We start from the raw sequence: 25,577 nt of genomic DNA on the forward strand, positions 1-25,577 counted from the left end.
GGAGGGAAGCCGTTTCTCAGATAGTCTGACAAAAGCCCAGGCTCCCATCTTCAGTGGTGGCTTTGTGTCCAGGTAAACCTTTGCACCATTAAAAAAAATTAGGCTGGATAATTACTTGCAGTGTCAACAATTTAGGGATCCACCCAAAGGCCTAAACCATTCCACTTTAACTGAGCCAAATCCAGTGTAATTTTGCCCACCTGCCAAAAATCTCTCAGCCCAGGTACAATTTGCCCAGACAAATAACTCATGCCAGAGATACATGTTCCCAGAAAGCAATCCATTAACTTCACAGGTCTGCAAGTGACCCCTGTCCTTACTCATGAGAGGGGCCAGAAATGGGTGCCAGAACTGGCTTCTCCTTTCTGAGCAGACACTAACACGTGGTCAGACAATGCTCCATGTTTATCACATGAATGAGGCCAACCAACACAGACAAAACTGGTAAGATTGTGAAAGCAATGAAACATTTGCTGACGTCACACATCTCTATATAGCATCACATCTTCTGAGTGCAACCTCTCCATTTTTTTTTTCCTGTCCAACTGAGACAGAATTATAAGAATTTAAAAAATGGCTTACTGGGTCAAAGCAGTGGCTCATTTGGCTCATGAGCACTGGAAAATGCTCGTTAGGCACCTGCAAACCTCAGAGCTGTCAGCAGTCCATTTCCCTCCAGTCTCTCCCCTCCTCCTCCAGCGCTCCCAAAGATTGCACATGGGATGTTAGAAGGCACATCCTTGTCTGTTTCCTGAAGAATTTCTCACACCACTTTCTATACCAACAAATTCCAGAATTTTGTTACCTATCATGCATTTCATTTTTAGCTTATCTTCTACCATTTCCAGAGAATACCCATTCTCACATTGTGGGCTTCATGAAGACAGATGAGATAACTTAGTCACCAGCTTTGAGATCTTCTTCGGTACACTGCATGCCTCTTTTTAATTGAGGTTTATCACAAGCCTGCCACAGCCTATTTAAAGACAAACTCTAAGGCCACTAAGAGATAACATGTTCTAAACCTAACTTCATCAATTGCTCACAAAATCTCATTCCACACAAATATCAACTTACTTTTAAAGCAGTTACAACAGAGAATTGTTAACACAAAAAAGAATTGCTAACACAAAGATATGTCAGCAGAAAACATGACTGAAAGATGAAAAAGAGAGAAAACAAAATAAATTACTAGTCAGCCTCCTTCTTCCCCAGCTAAACCTCACAGATCCAGTTATGTCAAGATCCACGTGTAGAGTGTAGTGACACTGGACAAAGTTAAGCTTTTGGAAGTAACCAACTCCAAAGCAGAGCAGACAGCAATATCCTCTCTACGGGTCACTGAAAATATACTAGAAACCACAAGAGAGATAAGGGTGAAGTTTGTTTTTGGAGTTTGAAAGTCATATAGCTGTAGTAGAGCACTGAGTAGGGCAGAATAACAACCAGAAGATTCTTCTGTTGCATTTCCATTAAGCAACTAATTTAATTGAAAAAGGATGACTTCCCCCCCCTGCCCTGCCCCAAACAATGCATTTCATCTGTTTTGCAGCTGACATATTTGGAAGAATGAGTTAAAATGTGTTCTCTAATGATTCAACATCCCAAAGTACCAAAATAAATTGCAGACATAAGCTCGGAGCATAAGTAGCAAAAGGAGACTAGGTGTAGACATAGTCCTCAAACTTACAAAGACTTAAGGAAAGGACTACTATTAAATGTCTGCCAAAGCTCATGGTTCCTGAGATGTCCCCAAAACAGACCCGTATAGCCAATTTTAAAACTTCCAATAGTTTTTCAGTGACGTACCGCACCCTTACAAATCTAAGAAGAGCTCAGTACAAAGCATAGTAAAGTCTCTCTGTTAAGTCTCAGATCACATCCTATTACAAGATACTATGGCTATACATACGGCAAATTGAAACTATGATAACATTGATAGCAACCTGGGAAAATTACCAAGAAAAGGTCAAAGATCAAGTTTTCAAAGTTGTGACTGCATCCCGTCAACACATTTCATTTTGCTCTTTTTATACAGTACACCTGATTTACCTCCCTACAACAGCAGCTCACAGGAGATCAAAGCCTCGACTTCTGCAATCTGCTGCACAACATTCCCTGCCAAAGAGCACGCAGAACCACGTTTATTTCAAGTATGTGAAATTACAGCGATGTTCAAATTCAGCCCATGTATACAAAGAGTCAGAGAGGCTGGTAAAGAGCAGATGCTCTGTTCACCAAGCAGTTTCAGGTGGTCACTGGTGTTAGGCAGCCTCTGGAGGCATGAGCAGAACTCCTGGCTCTAATAATTCAGCAACATTTGCTGTACACAAGCAATGGCAGCTCCGGTTCCTCTCAGGGATGAAGCAGGTGAGGGAATCACCCTACCAAACAGATAATTGCCTAGAGAGGGAGTACAACCAACACCTGCTAGATTAAACAAATCTTTTCCCCTCACCCTTTCTTAGCATGCTTTTCGACCTCCTCTTCATTCTTTCCTCTGCAGTTTGCAACTTGTTCACCTCTTCTGGGACTAAAATTAGATATAGTGGTGCATCATCACCCTACTGCCAAAGAGAACTGAACAGTTATCCTTTATATCTTGCAGACAGCTCTTTTTAAAACATCTCAGAAGAATCTCAGAAGAAATGTTTTTTAAAATATTTAGAAGAATCAAAGCATATGGGACTGTTGCTAGTATAGAGAAGGTTGCCAAACATAAAGCCATCACTCTTTTTTTTCCTTACCCTATATGACTGTATTCAGATTACAACAGAAAAAGAACAGGAAGACCCTCATTAGTTTTCTTGCACAAAGCAGTATTTTCATCTCTTACTTCTAAAGTTCATCACATTGTGGAAGTAATTTTACTGGTATGCTGGTAATTTTACTAGCTATATCTCATAACAAGATAAAAGAGATAAATGATGTAAGGATGTGGTTCACTGACACTAGTATTTGTTGAGGGAATTCAGGTAGATTAAGAATTTTGGTGTCACCTTAATTACCCAGTTTCCCAGAGGAAGGTTTTCTGTGTAATATCAAAAACCACTTAAGCTGCAGAATTTGTGCAATCCAGATTTTAACTCCAGAGCAGCTTCATATTATATGTATATGTATCTTGGAACTGTAAAGTTTAAAACTGCTGTTTTTCCTCCTGAGCCCAGGGTTTTGTACACTGTGATGTGCTCAGAACACATCGGCACAGTTATTCTCTGTTTAAGTAATAAATGCTATCACATCCAAGCCACATGTTTGTATTGGATACTTACAAAATGAGAGATATTAAGTAGCTAAGCCTGGTTTTAAAACTTTTTATAACACATCACGGCACTGGTGTTCCCTTAAGTAACCTAACTACCTTACGGTAGTTCCTATCCTTCCAATGCAATATTCACGAATTCACCCTGGGAGCCAATAATATTGGATTTGAATGTGATGAGTGGTAGACTAAATAATTAATTCCTCTGTATGCACTTGTCTTTCTTCACATTGAGGTTTAACCCTTTTGTACCTATTGTGGTTGACTATCTATTAGGCTGCAGATAGGGCAACAACTTAGGGTTTCACCGTTGCCAAGGATCTGTCACACTGTGTTTCAGTTTGCCCTCCTGCACTTCACTTCAGGCTCCTTCAGTAGTTTCACATTTTAGTTTAATGTCTCCAGCATGCTTGTCTTTTCCACTGCACTTTGCGCAGGCACTTTATAAGTCAATTGCAGTATGAAATAAAGGTTGTTTATAGCCGTAACTGGATTTTCATTTGTAAAACAGGCCAGTTCTGCTGGACTGTAACCCACATGCTCGTTACTGATGGAGCTGGCTCCGAGGTGCTCTCGCTCTGCATGCTCAGAGGAACTCAAAGGGATTGAATTTCCAACACAGCTTCTGCAGGTAACAGATTCAAATCGAGTTTATGACAATGTGTCGCCACCTGGAAGGTGCACCACCAAGAAGCACCTACAGGAAGGACAACGTGTTGCTGGCCAACTCTTCCAGCAGAGCCAGAACGTAGCAGAAATCCCAGTGTCACCTAAAATTATTCAAAGGCCCAGAATAACTCCCCTGACTGACCATGGTCCACGTCTGAGTCACAAGTGGATCCTGTGGTCTTGGAGATGCCACATTAGAGAACCAATACAATCAGATAAAACGTATGTTGTGTATGCATTTTATTTCTTTTCATTTTGACCTCATCCTGCCCACATCCATTTTTCTATTCGCTTAAAGCTTTGAAGCACTGTCACACACGTGCTAAGCATAGGGCTTTGCTGACACCTAAACAGCTGCCAAAAGACATTGGGTCCATGACAGGCATCCCATGGGAAACCCATCAAGAAAAGGAGAATAGAGCATTTGAATGTAATTTACCTGCCATCTATATGCATAGCTTTTTTACACATATATATCAGCTGCACCAAAAGATGGAAGTTCTCAGGGGAAGTTCTCAGGGGAAAAGCTTTCAATCAATAATAACAGTAGATTTGATAAAGATCACATATTGGTCCTCAAAGGTCAGCTTCACCACCTTGGATGAAGGAAAAAGCCTCAGGAAGTTTTGCTAAGGAAATAACTAACCCAAATACTGGAACAAAATACACCTGGTTTCTTTGCTGAAATGCTTATACATGAAATGTATCAACTGAATACCATCAGTCACTAACGAACATCAGTTTCACAGGTGTTACTTAAAAACAGGCTAGCATTGTCTATAAGCATCACTTAGACTCCAACCTACAGTGAAAGAAAAAACAAATGATCATTTTGCAAAAATCTTAAAATTGATATTTTCAGATGCATATAAAAAAATCCCAGGAGGCAGTGAGACAGAGATTTGAACTAGGAAATTCAAGTGCTGTAACTTGAAGAATAAATTTTCATTGACAGAGCAGAAGGCTACGTTTGGCTCAACTATATTCCCTTTTTATTTGTCACCTACTAACACCAGCAAGACCAGCTGTATGCTAGTGTTACTGGAGAAAGCATACAGAGATCTGTCTTAGAACTCGTGAAAATCTAGAATTAGTCAATCTCTGGTCAAGCCTTTGGTGTCTAAAGACCAAAGAAGAGTAGCCTATGCCATGCCTTCATACCACTGACATGCTAACCTTCATACCACTGGCAAAGGTAACCATTGCTAATCTTTAACAGTCAAGTAAACCCTTTACTGGAGCAAGACTTGAAAAGCTGGCTGAACTAGTCCAAAATGGAGAACCAGAACCACACCAGCAATGTTCATGTACAGGAGTGAGCAAACCTTTCCTTCTCTGCTTGCACTGAGAAAATTCCTGCTGCCACCTTTATTTGAAAAAACAGCCCAGTACCCTGATCTCCTGAAACGTGATGATTTTATTCCTTATCCAGAGAATGGGTGCTATTTTCAGTTCTTCCACTGGGGAAAAAAGCCCCACATAGTATTTTAAAAAGACAAAGTTTGGCACTTAGCCACGACAAAAAGCCAAAACTAATACAGTTTCCAACAAAACACTGGAATGTACTCTGCAAAACAGCTACAGTCCAGTGCATATCAACTGTTGGTGGCCTTCCACTACAGCTAACTGCATACCACTGATATTAGCTATGGAATCATAGAATTGCCTAGGTAGGAAGGGACTTTTCAGATCAATCATCTAGTCCAACCATCAACCTAACACTGACAAAACCCACCACTAAACCATCTCTCTAAGCACTGTGTCTACCCATCTTTTAAATACCTCCAGGGATGGTGCCTCAACCACTTCCCTGGGCAGCCCATTCCAATGCTTAATAACCCTTTCAGTGTAAAAATTTTTCCTAATATCCAATCTGAACCTCCCCTGGCGCAACTTGAGGCCATTTCCTCTTGTCCTATCACCCGTGACTTGGGAAAGGAGACTGACCCCCACTTCTCTACAGCCTCCTTTCAGGTAGTTGTAGAGAGTGATAAGGTCCCCCTTCAGCCTCCTTTTCTCTAGGCTGAACAACTCCAGCTCCCTCAGCCTCTCCTCCTAAGACTTGTGCTCCAGACCCCTCACCAGCTTTGTTTCCCTTCTCTGGACCCGCTCCAGCACTTCAATGTCTTTTTTTGTAGTCAGGGGCCCAAAACCGGACAGAGTACTCGAGGTGGGGCCTCACCAGTGCCCCTGGGCCATGGACTGTTGTTCATTATCTTAATTTCTAGTTTTTAAGCTTTTTTAAGGAAACACATAAAATTAGAATCCCTTTGACTCTAAAACTTACTTCCTAAACTACTAACACCCCCCCCCCCCCTCATATTTTCATTTCATTCAGGGCATGCTGTAATTCCCTCTGATGAATACAGCAGACATTAGGAAAACGCTTCATATAATAGTGCCATGAAGGACTGAGCACACGCTGAATGCAGCAGGGCACAGGTTTGCTTTCCAGGGGAAGTGACTGCCAGGACTGAAAGAAACAAATTTTTCATCTGTGCATTATATGTGCTACTAAAGAAAGGCGCATTATGTCATCTGTGCTTTGTGAGGATCACAACTGAAAATACTATTCGTAATGAAATATTTTAAATGTTGGATTCAGGACTAATTTCTGACACCTTTTTAAATGTCAACTTAAAGCATTCATTGACCTTAACTATCTATTAGTTTAAGTGTAGACAGTTCTCTAGTCATATGAATAGAAGTTACCTGAAAGATAATGACAATTACAGTGAATTTAGTTTCACTCACGAAGGCAGAGTTCACAGTTCGGAGCTGAAGCTGTAGGACAATGAATAATTGCACTAAACCAATGATGCAATGCGTGAGACATACAAAGCAAGAGCATCTTCATGCAAAACACGACCCTAAGCAAATACCAGGAATTATCTGCCCTTTTACTAATCCCCGCCCATATTTTGATTAGAAGAATGAAAACCAAAACAAACAAATCCACCCAAGAACAAGATGACTTGCCCACATGTTGTCCTAGGGATGATCAAAATGTGTCCATCCATCAACGTTTCTAAATACAGGCAAGTACTTCAAAAAGCAAAATACCTGTAACTTATACAAGGCTATAGCCCGTTATTCCACTGAGCTATTCACCAAGCTTTCAGGAGTGAGCATGATTACAGAGGAAGCCCAAAAACTTTACCAACTGTAAGTAGCTAATCAAAGAGTATCTACATGACCAATCAATCCGTTGTGTAAGTATCTAATCAGCTGGCCTTTCTACAGACAGCGGAGCTGCAGCTGGATGAAGCTGTGTGAACACGGCCCAAAATTACATTTTTAGATAGGCAACAGTAATTTTCATAATGTAAACAGGAAAGTGTCTGGCTTGGATAAATCTGTCCAACTGCTACTGCCCATTGGAGAATAGTTCCCACCCACAGCACCATTAATTGGTAATGCAACGTTCCTAAAGTAAAAAACCCAAAATCTGAATAAAGTTCCCAAGGTTAAAAACTCTTCTTATCTAGATTACAGCCTTTTCCTTACTGGCACAGCTAGGCATTTCTGAATGCTAACGCACGCATGAAAAATACAGGTCCAGAATAAGCATTGCTTTACCCTTCTGAGCTGAGGTCTCACTGTGGAGACCTGACAAACATAATGCCTTACCCCCTGCAAGCTGCTGTACTTCTGGGCAAGAGAAGCACATGGTACCTAAATAACAAAAAAAATATCTTTCAGGAGCATAAGAGGGTACTAAATAAATTTTAAGTGTGAAACATTTGCTTAGCCTTAGATTCCCCTGGCCCATCTCAGTTAGTAATGATGAACTTAACAGGTTGATTTTGTCACTTCTGTCTATACATCCATTTGTTTTTGTAACTGTGCATGCAGAAAAAGAGTGTAATTTGTATTGAGAGGAAGAAAATAGATGTACATCATCCCTTTAAGTGAGCTGTCTGCACTTTAAAAGTGTAACAAATTTCCACATTATGAGCTGAAAATTACAGATCTTGTGTCCATAGAGTTTGCAGCAAAAAGGTGAAGAAATCCAGATTATTGTAGTTTGCTTTCACTGATAACTAAGTCAAATGGCTTTCCACATTACCCTCCTTCCACTGACCAAAAGCCAAAAGTTGCACCACACTGACGCACTCACATGGCTGAACATTGAAACTCAAGACCTGGTGGCTCAGGATGGGATTTCATGGTCAGTTGGAACAGAGGGGAGTAAGAACGACCATCAGAGATAGGGGCTCTTCACCTCCACCCCATCTCTAACTACTCACTCTTACCTGCTGCACCAGCATTCATGGTGGGCCACAGCAGTGAAATATTCTGTCTGAAAACTAAACTATAAGATAGACATGTTTTAGCTCACCCACATCAGCCTGGTGGGAATCCTGCACTGCTGATAGAATGACCCTTTGATCATCAGACTCCACTTTTTGGCTGGAAGTGACCACAGAATCTCACCCTTCATGGGGAGTTCTTAAAACGGGTAAAATTTCTACGTAAATACCAATAAGGCTTACAAAAGCATTCAGGCACCTAAGTTCCATTAAAACAATAGTACTTGAAAAGTTTTATATTAAAGGAAGCCATAGGCTATATTATATAAATTAGCCTATGGCTAATTATTATTATATACATAATTACAGTATCTCTGCCCCCCCTTTCTGCTTTGGTGTTTTACAAGTAACAGTGAGAATTCTGCATAATTTGGAAAGGAAACTTTCAGAAAAGCTGCACCTTTGGGTGTTGCAACTGCACATCATAAAGACTTCAAAACCACAGTTAGTTCTACCCAAATACCTCAATAAGATACTACACCTACAGAAATAAAGCGAGTCTGGAGAAATTAGAACTTGGCAAGAGAACTGCTTTTTTTTTCCCCCCCTGTTTAAACAGCTACTATAGAAAAGGAGTTACAATAGCCTTCTGGAAAGACAGACGCAAGATAGTACCAAAATGAGTTTTAGAGAATAAACCAACACAAGGTAAAACAAAAGGAAACAAATCAAGAGATCCTAACTGTCTGCTTCCACTTTTTCCTCTTGAAGAAACCATCACAATGGTGGTCCTCACCTGAAATGTCATGAGGTGCTATGATGGTGAGAGAAAAGTCAATGCTGCACAGTCATAGGTGATGGGCACAGTGTATCCTATCCCTATAAAAGGGTTCATTACATGCACTCATTAAATATATCCTAATGCTCTGCTTGAAAGCATTGCACCTGCAGCAGACTGTTCTAGGAACTGCTGCCAGCAAAAAGGCCATCTTCACTTGCCTTATTAGCTCCAACTGCAGTGTCTTGTTTTTGCACGAATGTGCTGACAGACAAAACATCACCAAAATCTTACCTCCCCTTGAGTCTATGACAAAAAATCCGTTAGTTTAATCACAGAGATTTAACCCAAGTTGCCTGAAAACACTGGGAGGAAAAAAGTCAGAAAGGCCAAGTGCTGTTGATGTAAACACAGCAGAGTTGCTTTGCACACAAGTAAACATACAATTATTAAAAAAACAAACAAACCAACAACAAACAAACCAACAAAAAAAAGCAAGAAGAAAGCAAACAAAAAATAACAGCAGCTCACCTTTTGAGGGGGTGGTCCATGGTCATCCAAATAAGTGGAATTTCCTACAAAAAGAAGAAGGATGGAGATAAACAAAAGTCATCCAAAGCAACTTCAAAACTTGCCAATTCATGGAACCGATGTACCTCTATCCCACTGGTCCTGTGGTGTCAAATAATGCAAGGAAAATAAATACGCTCTGCTTAAATTTCTGATTAACAAGAAAATAGCAAAACTAATTTCTTTTGGCTACATGTGTGATAAAAGATTAGATGCACATTGTCACTTCAGAAAAAAACTAAATGGGCCAAGGCAGCTTTAATTAAATAATCACTGCATTCAATTATTTGCATGACAAAAACTGTCAAATGCATCCTTCTACATTTTAAGCAAGTGAGCACAGTTAACCTCAAAAAGATTTCTTAAACCATAAAGTATCAAAGGCTTTCATCAGACTTTGGTCTGATGGAGTCGACAAGCATTCACTTATCTCTCTTCTAACCGGGATTTTCCCCAAACCTCCAAGCTACTTTTTTGTTCAGTATTGATTGAATGGGAGCTGTATTCTCATGTAATTACACCTGCCCTTTCAAGATGCTCTTTTAAATCAGATGAAAATCCTCAGAAAAAAACCCCCAACTTCTAAGATTTTTAAGTGGTGCCTTCTTAGTTAGCTGCAATAAAGAAGGCAGCAATTTCAGACTTTTTACCTGTTACTTATAAACACACACTGATATATATAACACACCCTCCCACACACACCCATTGGCAGGAAGGAGAAGTTTGTGTGTGAGCGTGATGAATTTCCACGTACAATAAAAAGTCAGAATTACTTTGCAGAAGTATTTTCCTGTCTGTTTTTCCTATGCTTTTCTAGCATAGGTTATGAAGTGATGAACACTTGAGTCAAAAGGCTCCCAGCTCATCTAAAGGTGAGTCTCAATACCCCAACCTCTTTCTTTTACAGATGTATGTACCTTGATCTTGCAGTAGTTCACACAACTACAAAGGCCTGAACAGTAACTTTTTGATGGTCATGTGAAATCATGAATAATCTTCTGAAGCACACCAAAACCTCATCTTTCTATACACATGACACAAATACTCATCCTTCAAACAACCCAGTTGATTATTTCAATGCTACAGATAGTATGGCTGATTCCCTATATTCGGATAGTTTCTATTATCCGTTCCTCTCATATGATTCTAATTGCCAGGGAAATAATTTAGTTCCCAGACTGCCAACAGAGTTGTACATGGCTTTCCAATTAAATAGCTCTGCCGTACACAGTGAGATGGACTTGAGAAGAAACATTTCAGGAAAACCCAGAGTTACACCTGGAAGAGGAGCAGACAAAGCTCTGTTAGTGACTCTCACAGTCATTCGGGATTTAACTTTCCTGTAGGATCAGGCTGTTACTATGCAGTTCGTAGCAATTTACTCCTCTCTGCAATTTATTAACCTGAAAGATTGCCACTGCTGTTGATAAAAATAACTCTTACAGTTTTCTCACTATGTCAGGAAAACATGGATCAATTTGATCCATGCTAAAACAAGTGATGCTTGCTAAAAACCATTTTTGTTGTCTAAACAAGGCAACACATTAGAAATGCCATGAACGTTGTCTGAAAACTACTAATTTGTTAAAAAGAGTAACAAAACTTTGAGTTTTATAATTGATAGTAAGAAGGGCACATCAATAGACATATATATTTCTTGTCTCCCCAAAATATAGGAAGGTTATGCTTACTCAAAAATGAATATTAACTACATATACATTAACTGTATCTTTAGTAATCACCTACTATGGTCCATTTTGCTGTAGAGAAGGATTTGAATTACCACCTTCTCTTGAGAAAACAGATCATTACAGTCATAGTTTATACAGTATCTTATAGAGCAGTGCCAAGAATGTCGAAGATACATCACAGAAATCTTTCTGGTATATTCTTTAAAATTATGGAGCCAGTAACAATCAATTTCACCTTTCTGTGTAAGTCATCTATGTCCTTAGTGTGCATGCTGCATTCTCCTTCCTTTGTAATTTTTTAATGATTAAAATCAAAATATCCCTAGTTTTGAACATGCATCCTGTAGGTTTGATTTGTGCTTTCAAAATGGTTTTGGTTTGTTGGGTGGGTTTTTTTCTTTGTTTGATTGATTGATTGTTGGTTTTGTTTGTGTTTTGGGGTTGTTTTTTTTTGTGTGTGTTTGTTTTTTAACACCACAGTCTAGTTACTACTATATCCACTTAAAAGACAACAGTACAATTTTGGCCCATTCTATAAAGGTCTTTTTCACGGCAGTTGCTTGCTCAAATCCAGAAGCAACTAATCATGATAGAAACCAATTGCCAGACAGACACAAGTGATCAAGGAAATAAAGAGTACTGATTTGAAACCTAGTCAGAATAGCTCACAACTGAAGAGCGGGGGCAGGAAAGCTGCAGACATTCTCCACTCCCTTACCCTGCCCAAAACGCCATGTGCTGAGCCAGTTCCCTGCCCCTGCCCCATCTCCTGCTTCTGCTCCTCAGGCACATGGACCAGAGCCAAACTCAGCATCCACAGCATGCCACATCAATTCAATAGTCTGAATTCTTTTGGGTTTGAGTTTAAAATGAGTATTTGTTTTCAGTAATAAAAGAGAAACCTTTTGCTGTATGATTCATACCATACCCTATGTAAAAAATCCTAAAATAACGCCACAAATCCAGCTGCAATGGAGTGGGGCGGGCAGGCTCTGGGGTTACACCAGCCAGTTCATTAACCCTGCAAAGCCCTGCATGGGCTCTCATTGATCATCGTATCATAGAATCGGCCTTGCTTCCATTCTGCTTGCCAAACAGGGGCCACACTAGAGAAGCCTTAATGCAGCCAGAAATATACTAAAAAACATGCACCTAGGTCAGAATATTTCTGTGGAAGACTTGCAGGAAAGATGATGACTTTCTAACACAAGAAGAGGCCATGAAAAGCATATTAAGCTTGGCTCCAAAGCTGGATATTTACAAATTTTATGAACTTAAGACAGGATGCTGCTTTCATGCATAGGGCCACTTTTCAGAGAATACGTATCAGACTAGGTTAGCTTAAAAACAAAAGAAAAACTCAGCATTATAAATATTGCAACTATAGAGAAATACCAAGTAAAGCCAATCTATGAACTATCTTCTACTAAGAGATGACAAAGTAGTACAAAAAGGAGAGTTGCACAGCAAAAATCAGGGTCTGAGGAATGAATGCCATAAACACTGAAAACACTGTTCATAATCTCGAGTGTTTACTGTTAACTACATCAACACAACAAGCTTATCTAAGATGGAGAACATTATTACGCAGCTTTTATATACTATGGCACAGCCAGCATGTGTTCGACATCACTAAGTGCAACAAGAAGAGTAAAGCCTTTCTGTGGTGGAAGTGACAGAGTGATAGAAGAGGAGGTCATCCCTTCTTCATTAGGAATCTAGTCCATTGCCCCAAAGCAACCCATGTCATTAAATTATTAGGATGACTTCTCTGAAGTCCTTTAAGCCATACTAAAGCCATCACTAAAGCCATACTAAAGACATCATTGCTCTTGTCTGTTGTGCAACCAGACACTTTTAGATTTTTATTTTTTTTTCCAGAAGAACATTTATTCTTTAAAAACAAATTTTTCTGCCCTTATAATATATTCTGCCTTCCCATAATACCGTGAAAGTATAAGGCATTAGAAACAAGTCAGACAGAATAATCAAGTCTCAAAACAGTGGGATTATGCATTCCACAAACATGCTCAACAGCACACTTAAGCTGACGGAACACAGTTTCCTCTAGCCTCTGCCAGAAAAAAAAAAAAAAAAGAAAAATTAAAAAAATTCATCTTTATTACAGAACATGGTGAATATGTGGAAGTAGTCCAAATTTTTCCATAATTTATTATCTTTGAGGTTAAGTGAATCAGCTGTATGCAAAATCTTTGGGGAAACCTTGTGGTTATGTTCCTTTTTTCTTGGAATCACTGAAGTGTGGGGGTTTTGCTTGAAGCAAGCCAAGTTACCACAGAGAGAGATGGTCAGTGACCAAAATAAAGGACAAACATTACTGTGTGCGGTGCAGAACAGCAGAAAGCAAGAGTAACTGCAATTCTAGAAAAAAACTTTCCAAAAAATAAATGGGAAGTACACGAAGAGGTGCTAAATGGGCTTATGTATGAACTGAAAACCCTTTGATAGCAACCAAACCAGGATCACTCCATTTGAATAATTTAGATATCACGCGGAAAGAACTGAGTAGAGATGGAGAGAAAGCCAACATGGAAAACGCAGAGTTTTGACTATTTTCCTGGAGCAGGGTTTTCCCTTGGTGGGAATCACAAGCAGCAGTCTAAGAGAGCTGGGATCCAGCTACTGCCAAATTTAACGTGCCTTGTGAAAATCCTGCTTTGCTCTTTTCACTTGGTCACAGTCTCAGAATTCCAGGAGCCCATACAACCTTTACTGGCATACCATCCCTTAGATCATCTGACATCTAAACTAAAGGAACTGTTTAATAGTTGTCTGATGAGTCTTCTGGTCTGGAAATCAAGGCTTTAAAAAACAACTCCCCCACCACGTACTCCTAATCATTAAGAACCGCACCTTCAAAATAAACGAAAGTGCCAGTAACTCCCCAGTGCCAGTTATCATTCTATTCTATGCAATTTCCTTTCCACCACAAAAAATTTCCCACTACAGAAAGTGCTGGGGAGGCTCTACTGGTAGAAGCATTAACATGAACAGGACGCCCGTGGCTGGTACCACGTACCCAGGCCAGACACGACCGCCAGAAGCAATGGACTGGGGGTGGTTTCTGCAGTTTATTCTCGGTCTCCTGCACTTTATAGGGGTCTTGTTAACTTTTTTCCCCTTCACTTTTTTTCCTCCCAGTAGAGCAGTGGACTTCCTTAAAAAAATCTATGAAGTTTCTACACATCTGACATAATAAGACGTTCTTAGTCATCAGGTCATGGAGCCTCTGAAGAAAGGGGGCTGGGACTACATCTTGACAACCAGCAGCTTAGTAGAACAATGTTGCCCAGGTCAAATCCAACCTAAAAAGAAAACTCTGCTATTGCTGATGTCAGCAGAGCCATACCAGCTTTAACAGAAGGAACTTTTTCAGAGGTGTACAGAGAAGATTAACATAGCAAAGCACAGCAAAACCTCACTGACCAGCCTGCACTGGAATACAAAATGACTTATAGCAATTTCTTCCATCATACATAAAAGACTCTGTACCTACAATTGCTTTCCTCTACGCAAGACTAACATCCTGTGAAAATTTTCATTTTGACCATGAAAAAAAAAAGTAGAGTAAGCATTATTTTTTTAAAAAACATTCTGGAATGGATTTTTCTGCTTCCCTTCTTGCCTTTCAAAACATTTTGGTTATTCCTTATTTTTAAAATATTAAATACCAAAAAACCCCAACCCCAAACCCATACATTTAATTCAGTCTACATCGCCGCACGCAGTGAAGCAAAGCAGCTGGAACATGGTAAAAATACCTATTTGGGCATTATTACCCAGTCAACGGAACCCTGGAAACTTCATTTAAGATATAATTCAGATTTGTTTACCTACCCATTTTATACTTCTAACACAATTTGGAGAGAAACTGACATACATAAGCACAGTTTTTGAAAACTTACTCATAATTTTGAATATGTAATATATGTATACAAGTACCCCTGGAACACAGATACAGGTTTGGATAATAGTAGGTTGTAAAGCAGTGCATATATATTGGAGAAAGATTGTAAATGAAGGAAAACATATTTATGAAAACAAAGAATACTGACTTTCTCCATACATACCAGTTTATCCAAATCTATTAGTGTTTATGTTAATATGCTTGCCTTCTAACATACTCAAGACTAGGGTGGTAACTTCTTCCGTAGATCAATTTCTTAGGAAAAATGTCCACATCAACTGTATTTGTTACATTCAAACACACTAAAATGTGTAATTATGTCATATATAAGAAATTCAAAACTTTCAGTGGTTTACTTAAAATAAAACAATAATAATCAAAGTTCTTATATGACCCCATCTATTCAAATTATGTGATCTACAGCAAGCACTATGATGGAAATATCACAGACATTGGGTTTATTGGTGATATTCCTGCTGCTTTTTGCTTTTGCTTCTACCCTCTAATGACAGACTTTCCAGCCTATAATTCTACAAGATGAAAGACCCATTTCAAGGAACGTTTAGAAACGTTGGCAAGATGAAACTGAATCTGAATATTCGATAATGAAAACTCTTGGCTACAACTGTTCTCTAATAAGGAGAAAAATCCATCCATCTTACAAGCTCACAAAGACAGACCTAGGTGGTCTGACATCAGAAAGTTCATAATTTTCCTACTACAAGCATCCACTTTGCGTATTTGTCCTGTATATACATATATCAAACAGCTGAATGAATATTTTGCTCCGAGACTCTTGCTGGGAGACTTCTCCTAACCCCAAACTCCTTACCCCAAATTGTTAGACGCTTGCATCCAATCTTCACTCTGGAAGTTTTCCATGACCAGGTCACACCAACATTTTTTTTGTACTGGCCTTTAGCACCCAGAAGACTTCACAGCTGAGCATATACTGGACCCAGCTCAGAGTACCTACAAACAGCAGTTTTATCCTCTGTGTTGCTAGTGCTCGGGCCCTTTCTACTCCTCTGAGATGCTTCTCACCACTCTGAGACTTCTGCAGGTTCAATCATCCTTTCTGCACCTGATGGTGGCACATCACCTGCCCAGCTTCCCCTAGTGAGAGGCTGACTGATGTGCTCCTGACTTTGGCACATGAAGAAGAGAGGTGCGGGCAGGACAGGGGAAGGCGCACCCTAGGCATGGTCCTGCTTCTGCAAAGAAGAGGAGACTTCAGAAGGCAAAGCTACGCCAAAATCACAGATCCTCTCCAAATTGCATAGTTAAGCCTTGCTTCAACACACCTTCTACAGAAAGGTAACAAGCACTTCAAGATGTACAGGCATATGTTCATTTTATTGTTTGTCTTGTCAATAAACTGCTTTATTACTACTAGGAGCAGGGAGAGGGGAAAAAAAAAAAAAAATCAGGTAATAAAACCAGACCCAACAGGTATTTTCCTGCACTCAAAGGAAAAGCAGATATGTAGCTTTCTATCAAGACAGTGCAAAGAAAAACTAATGACTGAAAAAATAAGGTGCAATTAAGCCAAACAATTTCAATTTTATTTGAACGCATTTTGTTATGAGAACAAAGACTGTGACCTATCTCTGCAGCCAGATAGTTCTTTACTAAAAGCACTTCAAAGCCCCATTAATCTGTTCATCTTCACCCTGCTTTTCAGCTGGTTCTCAAATACTGCTTTCCGGTATCACTCAGCAAGTGGACACTGATTAAATGTGGGGTCATTTTTTTTTTTCTCCCCAAATTAGATTTTTGTCCTACCCTCTATCATACAGTGTGTCAGATATTTTGTAATGACTTGTATTCTTTTCTTAATTTCCTTAACAAAATGCAGAGTCAGTTCTATAAATGCACACAGTACTATGTTTCTTGGTGCCTTTTGGAGTGTTCCTGGGAAAAATTCTCCTCCCAAAATGTGTAGTCAAACAATACTTAAAGCTAGGCAACTACAAACAAAGCTGTTCAAAATTTAAGGGCCAAGTTGGGAAAAGGTCACAGTTCGACAGCTAAACTGCCACCCACTGAAATCACACAAAGACTGGTCTCCTACTTCATTTCCTAACTGGCAACATAAGAAGAATAGTGGAAACTGTAAAATTACTACGGCTGAATATGAAAAGGACCAGTGCAGCACAGAAACTAGCAAGTTAGAGAGTAGTTAGAAACATCTGACATTTAGAAATGAGCTAGACTTAATGATGTTCAGGTAGCATACTTCAGAAATTGCCTGTGGCAGGCTACATTACCAACTATCTCTGAGGATTAACAGAGAATGAATGAGTTAAAATCTGTCTGGAAGACCATGCTCTGAAAGTAGTTATCAAAACCCAACAATCTTAGACTGGAAATAGAAAAATGCTGCAGTAAGTCAGGGGGATGCAGACTGGCCACCACTGGAGGTCACCAAGAGCAGATTAGGCAGGCCATCTGCCAGGAACGACCCGGGTGTAGCCACAATGCTTTGGAATCAACAAGCAAATTACAGCAGCTCCTATTCCAGCCCTATTTCTTTTCAATGGTTGGTTGTTGGTTGGGGGTTTTTTTGGTTTGGTTTTTTTTTTTTTTTTTTTTAAATCAAGCAAACTTTCCCTGGGTGTTGCTCTGGGTCTTATTACTCAATATTCTCATTCATGACTTGAAAAAATGCATTAAAGAGCACTGGTATTAAATTTGGCAACACCACCAAATAAAGGGATTGGACCTCTGCTGAAACTCCAGGGCGAACACAGAAAGATGCTGATCAGTTGAAGAAGTGGTCTGAAAACACAAGATGCAATTCAGTAAAAACAAGCATAAAAATTTCAACTTGGATAAGAGCAATATTATCATAAAAGCAGAATGGAAACAAAGGGGAAATTGCAGAAAAGAGCTTGAGGAGAGATGATAGGAAGTGAATATCAATTTGGATCTCTGAGAACTCCATGAAAACTTTTCAGGAAGATCTTTCTATTCCAGCTGAACGCACAGCGATAGTTTCACTAGCTTGGCAAGAAGTCTGTTTTAATTGACTGTCGTATGAAGAAACGTTTTAAGGCTTAGGGTTACTCCGTTTCCCCCTTTTCCTTCCAAATGATAGACAGATGCAAGAATATTTGCAGGCCATTCGCCTTCATCAGAGAAAGCTTTTTTACCTCTACCCTGGAGAATGCATGATGCACAAGAAGAAACTCTGTGGGACAAAAGATGGTGGCAGCGCCCTGGCACCCCCCCTCTCAACGTGCACGGTCTCCCCTGCACGGAGAGCGGCCCACCAAGCACAGGAGACTTCCCTCTGCATGTCCGCAGTACAAGACTGCAACTCCACAGATAAACCTTCTCTCTACAAGGCTCTCCTTACCAAAGTGACGACAATTTAAAGTTGGGGTTAAGGGCTGGACAAAGGACATAATGAGGAGGCTTCAATGAAGACCCTGTCACACGCAAGGCCTCTTAGTCTCACTTCACTCAGGCTACAAGCTCCAGGGACTCTGTATCTGGCCAGACACCTTCTCAGATGATACCAGCCTCAAGAGTTTCCTATTACATCAATGCCAGACATCAGCTCTGCTCTTTTATGTGACGTTTTTCCCAGAGACAAGGATTTTATTATTTAAACTCAAGCCAACTTGCAAGCTTTATTTCTGTCCATTACATTTATGCAGATATTTTCAGATATACCTCCTTTTCCCCTGCGCAGGCAACCTTGGAAAACAGCAAGTCAATAAATTTTGTGAAACACCCAGCTGGCAAGTCACCAGTTTTTCAAGGAAGACTTTTATTACTATTAATAGTATTATTAAGTACTACGCTGCAAATGCTGTCCAGAATGGGTTGTTTGTTGGGTGTTTGGTTTGAAGTTCGTGTCCCTGGAGGCACATTTCCGAGAAGCTGCATAGGTCTGTGGTCTGACCTCAGCGGCACCTTCCTAGCGGAGAAGAAACGAACACGCTTTCCAGACAATTGGTCACATAAAGCTCTAAAGAATTATTCATATTTTTATCGTGCTAAAGCCAAATGAGTTTTCCTTGCGTGTGCTTTTCTCAACAACTCTCGAGTCATATGGTTGCTATGATTTTGTCACACTTCTTTACAAAGGCAGCTGCATTTAGGATAACGGACCCCCCATATGAGGTAGCCTGCAGGATCAAACTGTATGTCTGTATGGTTTTCCACTTTCTTCACAGCTCAGGTTCTCTTTCTATCTCAAAAATTATGACTGAAAATAAGAAAAGGAGTCTTTTTACAAGTCTGCCTCCTTTCCCCCCCCCTCCACCATTTCTTGTGCTACGAGCGAATCACTGTATAACTCCTCCCTATACATATATACATCTTGAAAAGCAAGAGCACTATAGGTAAGAAGTGGCTTTGTATTGCTTTCTTCTCTGAAGATAAAATTTTTAAAACATTACAAATCGTTTCAACATTATTAGCTTCCCATCCTCAAAAGACTTAACAGTCACAAAATTGGAGTAGCATTTCTTGCCAAGCTCTGTTAGACGCCTGTAACTGCAAACCAGAATATATAAGTAGGTCAGATAAGGAACATGCTGTACCTAAATGAGCCATTTCTTCTTTAAGACATATTAGCATAAAGTTTTATTAATCTCTATTACAAAAAATACTAAAGCTTGAGATCATTTTCTAGACTTCAATATGATTTAATACAAATATTTTCCATTACTATAAATGCTTTGGCCAAACTGCTCAATTTTCACACTATCCAGCTACTGGCTTCTGTTCATGAACTCCTTTTAACTCCTTTATGCCCCTGTCTTAAGCAAATGCATTTGAGTGATAAAAAGACTTCAAGGCAAGTGGTTTGTATTTTAGGAACTTCTATATAGAAATTGCATGTTTAAAAATAAGAGGGAAGATTTAGCAACTATAGAGCATTGGACTTGTCTTAAACCTGCCTTTCCATTTCACCACCCTTTTATCTCCTGCAACTGTAAAAGGATGGGATTAACCCCATTCCTGTCATTCCAACCCCTTGCAATACATACCTTCTACTTCAGATTTCAGCCTTTCCTGAGAAAAAGTCATTTTAGTACATGGAACAGGTAAGTTAAAACTCAATGTTTCTGAAAGAATTTTTTCTACAAAGCACTGCAAATGCCCAGCACAAACATCATGATCTCTAGAAAGATGACTTTTCCTGCCTTCTGCCTTATTTCTCATGATCTTAAAAAAGATTCATATCCTTTTTTGTATGGGCACATGATTAGATTGATTCGTAAACATAGAATGCTCTAAGAAAAAATAATTGAATATATTGTTATAAAAACTTTTGCTCTTCAAAACCTAATGCTGTCCTTCTTACTGAAGCCTAAGACCCACAACACATACACAAGGCTTCCTTGTATGAAAGAGACAAGACAAGCCTCATGACTTTCAACAACTCATGAACTCATCCATCAGTAAACATAGATATGTATTGACAGTGTTTTCCCAGACTGTAAACAGCAAAGAGCTGGCTATCAATTATCAAACATTTAGTATGCTCTCAATTTTCAACAGCTTGAGTAAAAACATTTGGAAGGCAATGGACACATGAAGAGTTTTCAGATACACTGATTACTTCTTGCAGCCTTAAGCCCTCCAACGACTAAAACAATGTCTCAAAAGTGTCAGCAATGACAGGTTCTGCATTAACATCTTTATGTTAAAAAGCTAACTACACTGGATGCAGTGTCATACACCCACACGAGCAGTCCAGGTTTCATCAGCCTCAGCAGAAGTCTTCAAATTGGCATTTTCTCTTGTGCTCTCTACCTGTCCCAGAAAGGTTTGCAGTTTCTATATATACTTCTAATCTAACTGGTGAGGAGTTCAACTCAATGAAGGTACTAAGGAGGTCTAAATTGCATTTTGACTCACTTGGGTAACTGTTTATTTAGGATCGCTTTTGGGTGCTTTGACCGCACGTATGAACTCTGAGATGCAAACATTCACTACTGGTAACAATTACCTAGGCGTGCTCTTTCTTTTTATATCATTTTCCTGTGTTTTATTTAGCTTGGAGAACCACATCAGGATGTCACCACTAAGATGCGGTAGTTTAATAGGTCTCTAACTGCCACTCACCAGCCCTCCTGCAGACCATGCTCCTTACAAGAGACATCTTAAAATATATGAAAAACATCTGTGCCATGTAGACTATCACAATATAGCAGCCATTATCTAAATTCAGCTTCTCAGTGTACTCTGTCTACATATAACTATAAAAATATACATCAACAACAATCTCTGCTTTGCCCGAACGGTTGGGAGACTCCTAAACAGTACTCCCATTGGCACATACTACAGGACAGTATAACTTAGACGTATTATTGCATTATATTACTAGGTGGTGGTGTATTATTTTTAGGATATGCCTGTCAGCGTTCTTTGTAAGGGTAATAATGCTTTTTTAATGCCAGAACTGTATGGCAATACTTTTAAACTTTTGCTGAAAGGTGAGAATAGGCTTTTTGTTCGAATCATATAGCAGTGGTGTAATTCTACAACATTTCACAGGGTCATTTCAGTGACAGTATTTCATTTCTACAAATTTCCATTGAGCTTGGCTGAGATACAGAGTACAGGAATTGCAGCATACTGAAATTAACATTCAGAAACATGAAAAATGCAATTCTTTGTCCTTTATTCTGTATTAGATTCTACATTTGTCAGAACGATGACATTTGGTCACCAATCATGATAGAGCAATCTGCCTAGAGAAATCTAATCTAGAGAATTATTTATTGTTTTACATAAAAGAAAGCTTGAAGACTCCTAGAGCTAAGCCACACTACTGTTTAATGTTATCTAACTGCCACCAGCAGCACTTGTTAACAGCATTTTATGAAAAGTTCGTGATTAACTACTAAACGTGGGTACTTCTCATTTTCTTATACCTAAGAAAGCAAGAAGAATTAAAAAAAAAATAAATCATGTTATACAAATGTAATACATAAGTATCTTCTCCTCTATTAAAAATTGTACAGAGTTGTGGTTTTCTGTGTACTAGAAGGTTAAATACTAACATACATACCATTATAGCTCGGTTTACTCTTATGTGCTGTATGTTTCTTTAAGTGAAAACATTCTTATAATGCAAGATCAGCCAGATGTCACTCATTAATTTTCTTACGGCTTTGTCTTTCTTCACGTTGGATTTCTGTCCATTCACAGCAGAGGTTCTCTAAGTACAGTAATTCTGAAGTTAAATTATTGAGTTCCCCAGTCAGCAACAGAATGCAAAACACACTTCTCCTAAGTGAGCCCCATTTAGCATGACTGGCAGTCTTTACTCAGGAGGTGTGTAATGGAGAGTGTTCATACAAGCACCACAGAAACAAAATCAAATCTCATTCCACGTATTGACGCGTTTGCTGCTCACAGGTTTTGGTTTGGGTTTGCTGTTGGTTTTTGTTGTTATTCATAGAATCATAGAATGGTTAAGAGTTGGAAGGGACCTTAAAGATCATCGAGTTCCAACCCCCCTGCCATGGGCAGGGACACCTCCACTAGAGCAGGTTGCTCAAAGCCTCATCCAGCCTGGCCTTAAAAACTTCCAGGGATGGGAAGTTTTTAATGCTTATGTTTTAAAGCCATCTAATGGATTAGATGCCTCACGTCTTGAAAGAATCCATTTTCAGACAGGGTAAGTGCTCAGATTTTTCTGAAGCCAGGTACCTAAAAACTAAGGAACCTAACATTTCCAGACATAGAAACAATGGTCTGCAGCGTAAAAATCATCAGGACAGAGAGACAACTGTGTGGATGGTACAGTACCGATATTAGTTACCCACTGAGAATTTAAGAGTTTTGTGGGTTGTCAGGACCCCTGATGCAAAGACAGAGGGGTGCTTTCTGATGAATACTGAACTCTCCTTCGAACGGACCCTTGTGGGAAAGGGATTATCTTTCAAACAACACCCAAAAAATCAGTATAATGCCAACACCAAGTTTGTTTCAATCTGAATGCAGCCTTCACAACATAAAGGAGTGCATTTGACTGAACTGCTCTGCCATCCATTTGCTACCCTGCCATGAAGGTGAAATAAACCTTTTGGCAACTGTTGTAGCAGATTGCTCAGGGCTTCGGTGTCCTTACCCTGACAACACTCCAGGCTTTGGCATATGTGTCAGGACTTTTGTGGTGTTATTTCCCTCTCTAGCCTTCAAAAATTCATCTCAGACTTCCTACCACAAGTCATTTTGTTCCAGGTCTTGACATCCTTACGGAGCCACTATCGGCAGCTCCCATGCTATGGTCAGCCAGAGTGTCAGCTCCTCAGCTCCCCTAACTCCAAACAAAATACAGCTGTGAAAATACCTCCTCTCCGCTGCCGCTGCAACTTCACACAAGCTGTTTAAGAGGTCTCCACTGTTTTCTTCTCCTTTCCCACAGCAGTTTCCACTGTATTACATTATTTACCAATCAAGACCCCTCCAGATCTTATGTTTTGTCAAACACTAAGAAACAATGTAATTCCCCTAGTTGCCTTCTCAAAAATAGTACCTTCCCCCCCCCCAAACAAATAGTTAAGAAAAAGCAAAAAAAATAAAACAAAATCAGCTCGAGACAGACTTCTGGCACTGAAAATATAACAGCCCAACCTGTTGGAAATTAGGAAGCTGAAAATGGGACCTTAAGGAGGTAAAACTGGGGTAGAAACCTTGACAAAATGCCATGACACTGGGATTTACCAACACTCGTATTTCAGAAGACACCAGTGTATTTACTCAGGCTGAAATGTGAGGTCGCAGCCAACGCACAAGCAATAAAGTGCTCCAAATGACTCAACTGGGCCCAGAGCTCCTTGTCCCATGCCAGGCAGTTCTCCTCCCTTCTTTGCAGTCCCTTCTTAAAGTGAGGCAGAACAGTGTCACCTCAAACATCACTAACATTTTTGATTCAGAGTCATCTTAACATCCAAATCATTGTTTAACTTATTTTGTAGGAGCCATTATAGAAGGTTTACTTTAGTACAGTAGTTACTGGAAAGCCGTGAGAGCAGCCAGCAGTTTTACACCAGTAACGCTTGCAGGATTGAGCCTTCAGATTAGCACCTCTTTGGGAAGAGGATGCAGCCTCCTGACATGTTCATGTAGGGCCCAGCACGCACTGACTTCACAATTAACTAAAACACATCCAGTTTCCAACATCCCTAAGAGCTTATTATTAAATATATTAAGTCCAGGACTTTACATACTCTTACACTTTGTACTCTTTCCCCAGGGATGCAAGCAAGCATTGCACTTAACTCCTAAGAAACTCTGAAATATGCTGATATTTTAGTTTATGGAAAGTTAAAGGAAGGGGCATAAATACGAAGCCGTCAGCTGGAACACATGGCCAGTGAGCACAAACAGGATTTTGCACAGGCAGCTATACGAGGCTCATGTAAAACTACAAAATTTTACAGGAAGACGGAGACTCCCACATACCACCCTGAGTGGCAACCACGGTAGTTGAATTGCTTTTGTTTTATTTTTAAAACAAATGGCCTACTGCATGAATCACAGCAGGAAACCAGTGCACCCATCCCCCTGCCCCTCAAAATAAAACCAAAAAGTCCAAAGCTTGACAGCAGAACCAGGAAGGCCAGCTTTGCCCTCAAATATCCTTTTCAGTTTTCGTTTGTTCACTGCTTCTCTCCTTTTCCCTCACACGCTATTTTAGAAGTGTGTCTTCATTGTAATGGAATCATAGATTATTCTACACATAATCTCCATGGGAAGAAAAGCAACTTTGCACTTGATTTATCATGTCATATTAAGCCACTTGGGCTGGGAAGGATGCCAGCAGGCTCAGCATACCCTCTTCCACCACCTTCCGTCAAGGAAAAGATTTCAGGGCCTTCTGCTTCTTTCTAGCACTCAACAAACCACAGCTCTGATGATATTCTCCATTTTTATAATGCAGCTGAATGACAGAATACATTTTCACCATGTATTCTCATGGCACTTGCTGCATGTTTAGTCAAATTTTAAGTACCACAACTGAAAGCTATTAACTAAGAAAAGTCATCCCTTATGAATTCCCCAGGAGAAGAAAAAGCAAATAAACAGAAACGTGGATATCAGAACCTTGTCACTGACAGTGCCAAGTTTCAGCCCTACGCTGAAGCATCCTGGGCTACTCTGGCAGCTGGGCTGCTGCAGGTACACAGACCCAAGGAAAAGCCCAGATCCCATGCCAAGTGCCAGCCTTGCTTCAAGGGGTTGGGCCACGTCATCAACCCTTTGCACCATCTCTGCTGAATCTGGGAGCGCTACCAGAGACAGCAGGACCACTTCTTTTAAGTTAAACTTCTACAGAGTCTGAGAGACAGTGTTCAAAACTGCCAACGTCCACAGCTCCCAGGAATCATAAGTCTTGGCTTAGACTGCAGAATTACAGCATCATTTAGGATGGAAAAGACCTTTAAGATCA

General features: G+C 39.8%; 1 protein-coding gene across 1 annotated transcript in view; it reads right to left on the reverse strand.

The window, feature by feature from the left end:
- UST (uronyl 2-sulfotransferase) overlaps nt 1-25,577 on the reverse strand; it is a 159,809-nt gene that overhangs the window by 86,016 nt on the left and 48,216 nt on the right. The window contains exon 2 of the mRNA XM_074168737.1: nt 9,494-9,537. Within this exon, the coding sequence (XP_074024838.1) occupies nt 9,494-9,537 (44 nt within the window). The remainder of the gene's footprint in view (nt 1-9,493; nt 9,538-25,577) is intronic.

The sequence above is a fragment of the Numenius arquata genome, chromosome 2 (assembly GCF_964106895.1).
Source record: "Numenius arquata chromosome 2, bNumArq3.hap1.1, whole genome shotgun sequence".
NCBI classification, from domain to species: domain Eukaryota; kingdom Metazoa; phylum Chordata; class Aves; order Charadriiformes; family Scolopacidae; genus Numenius; species Numenius arquata.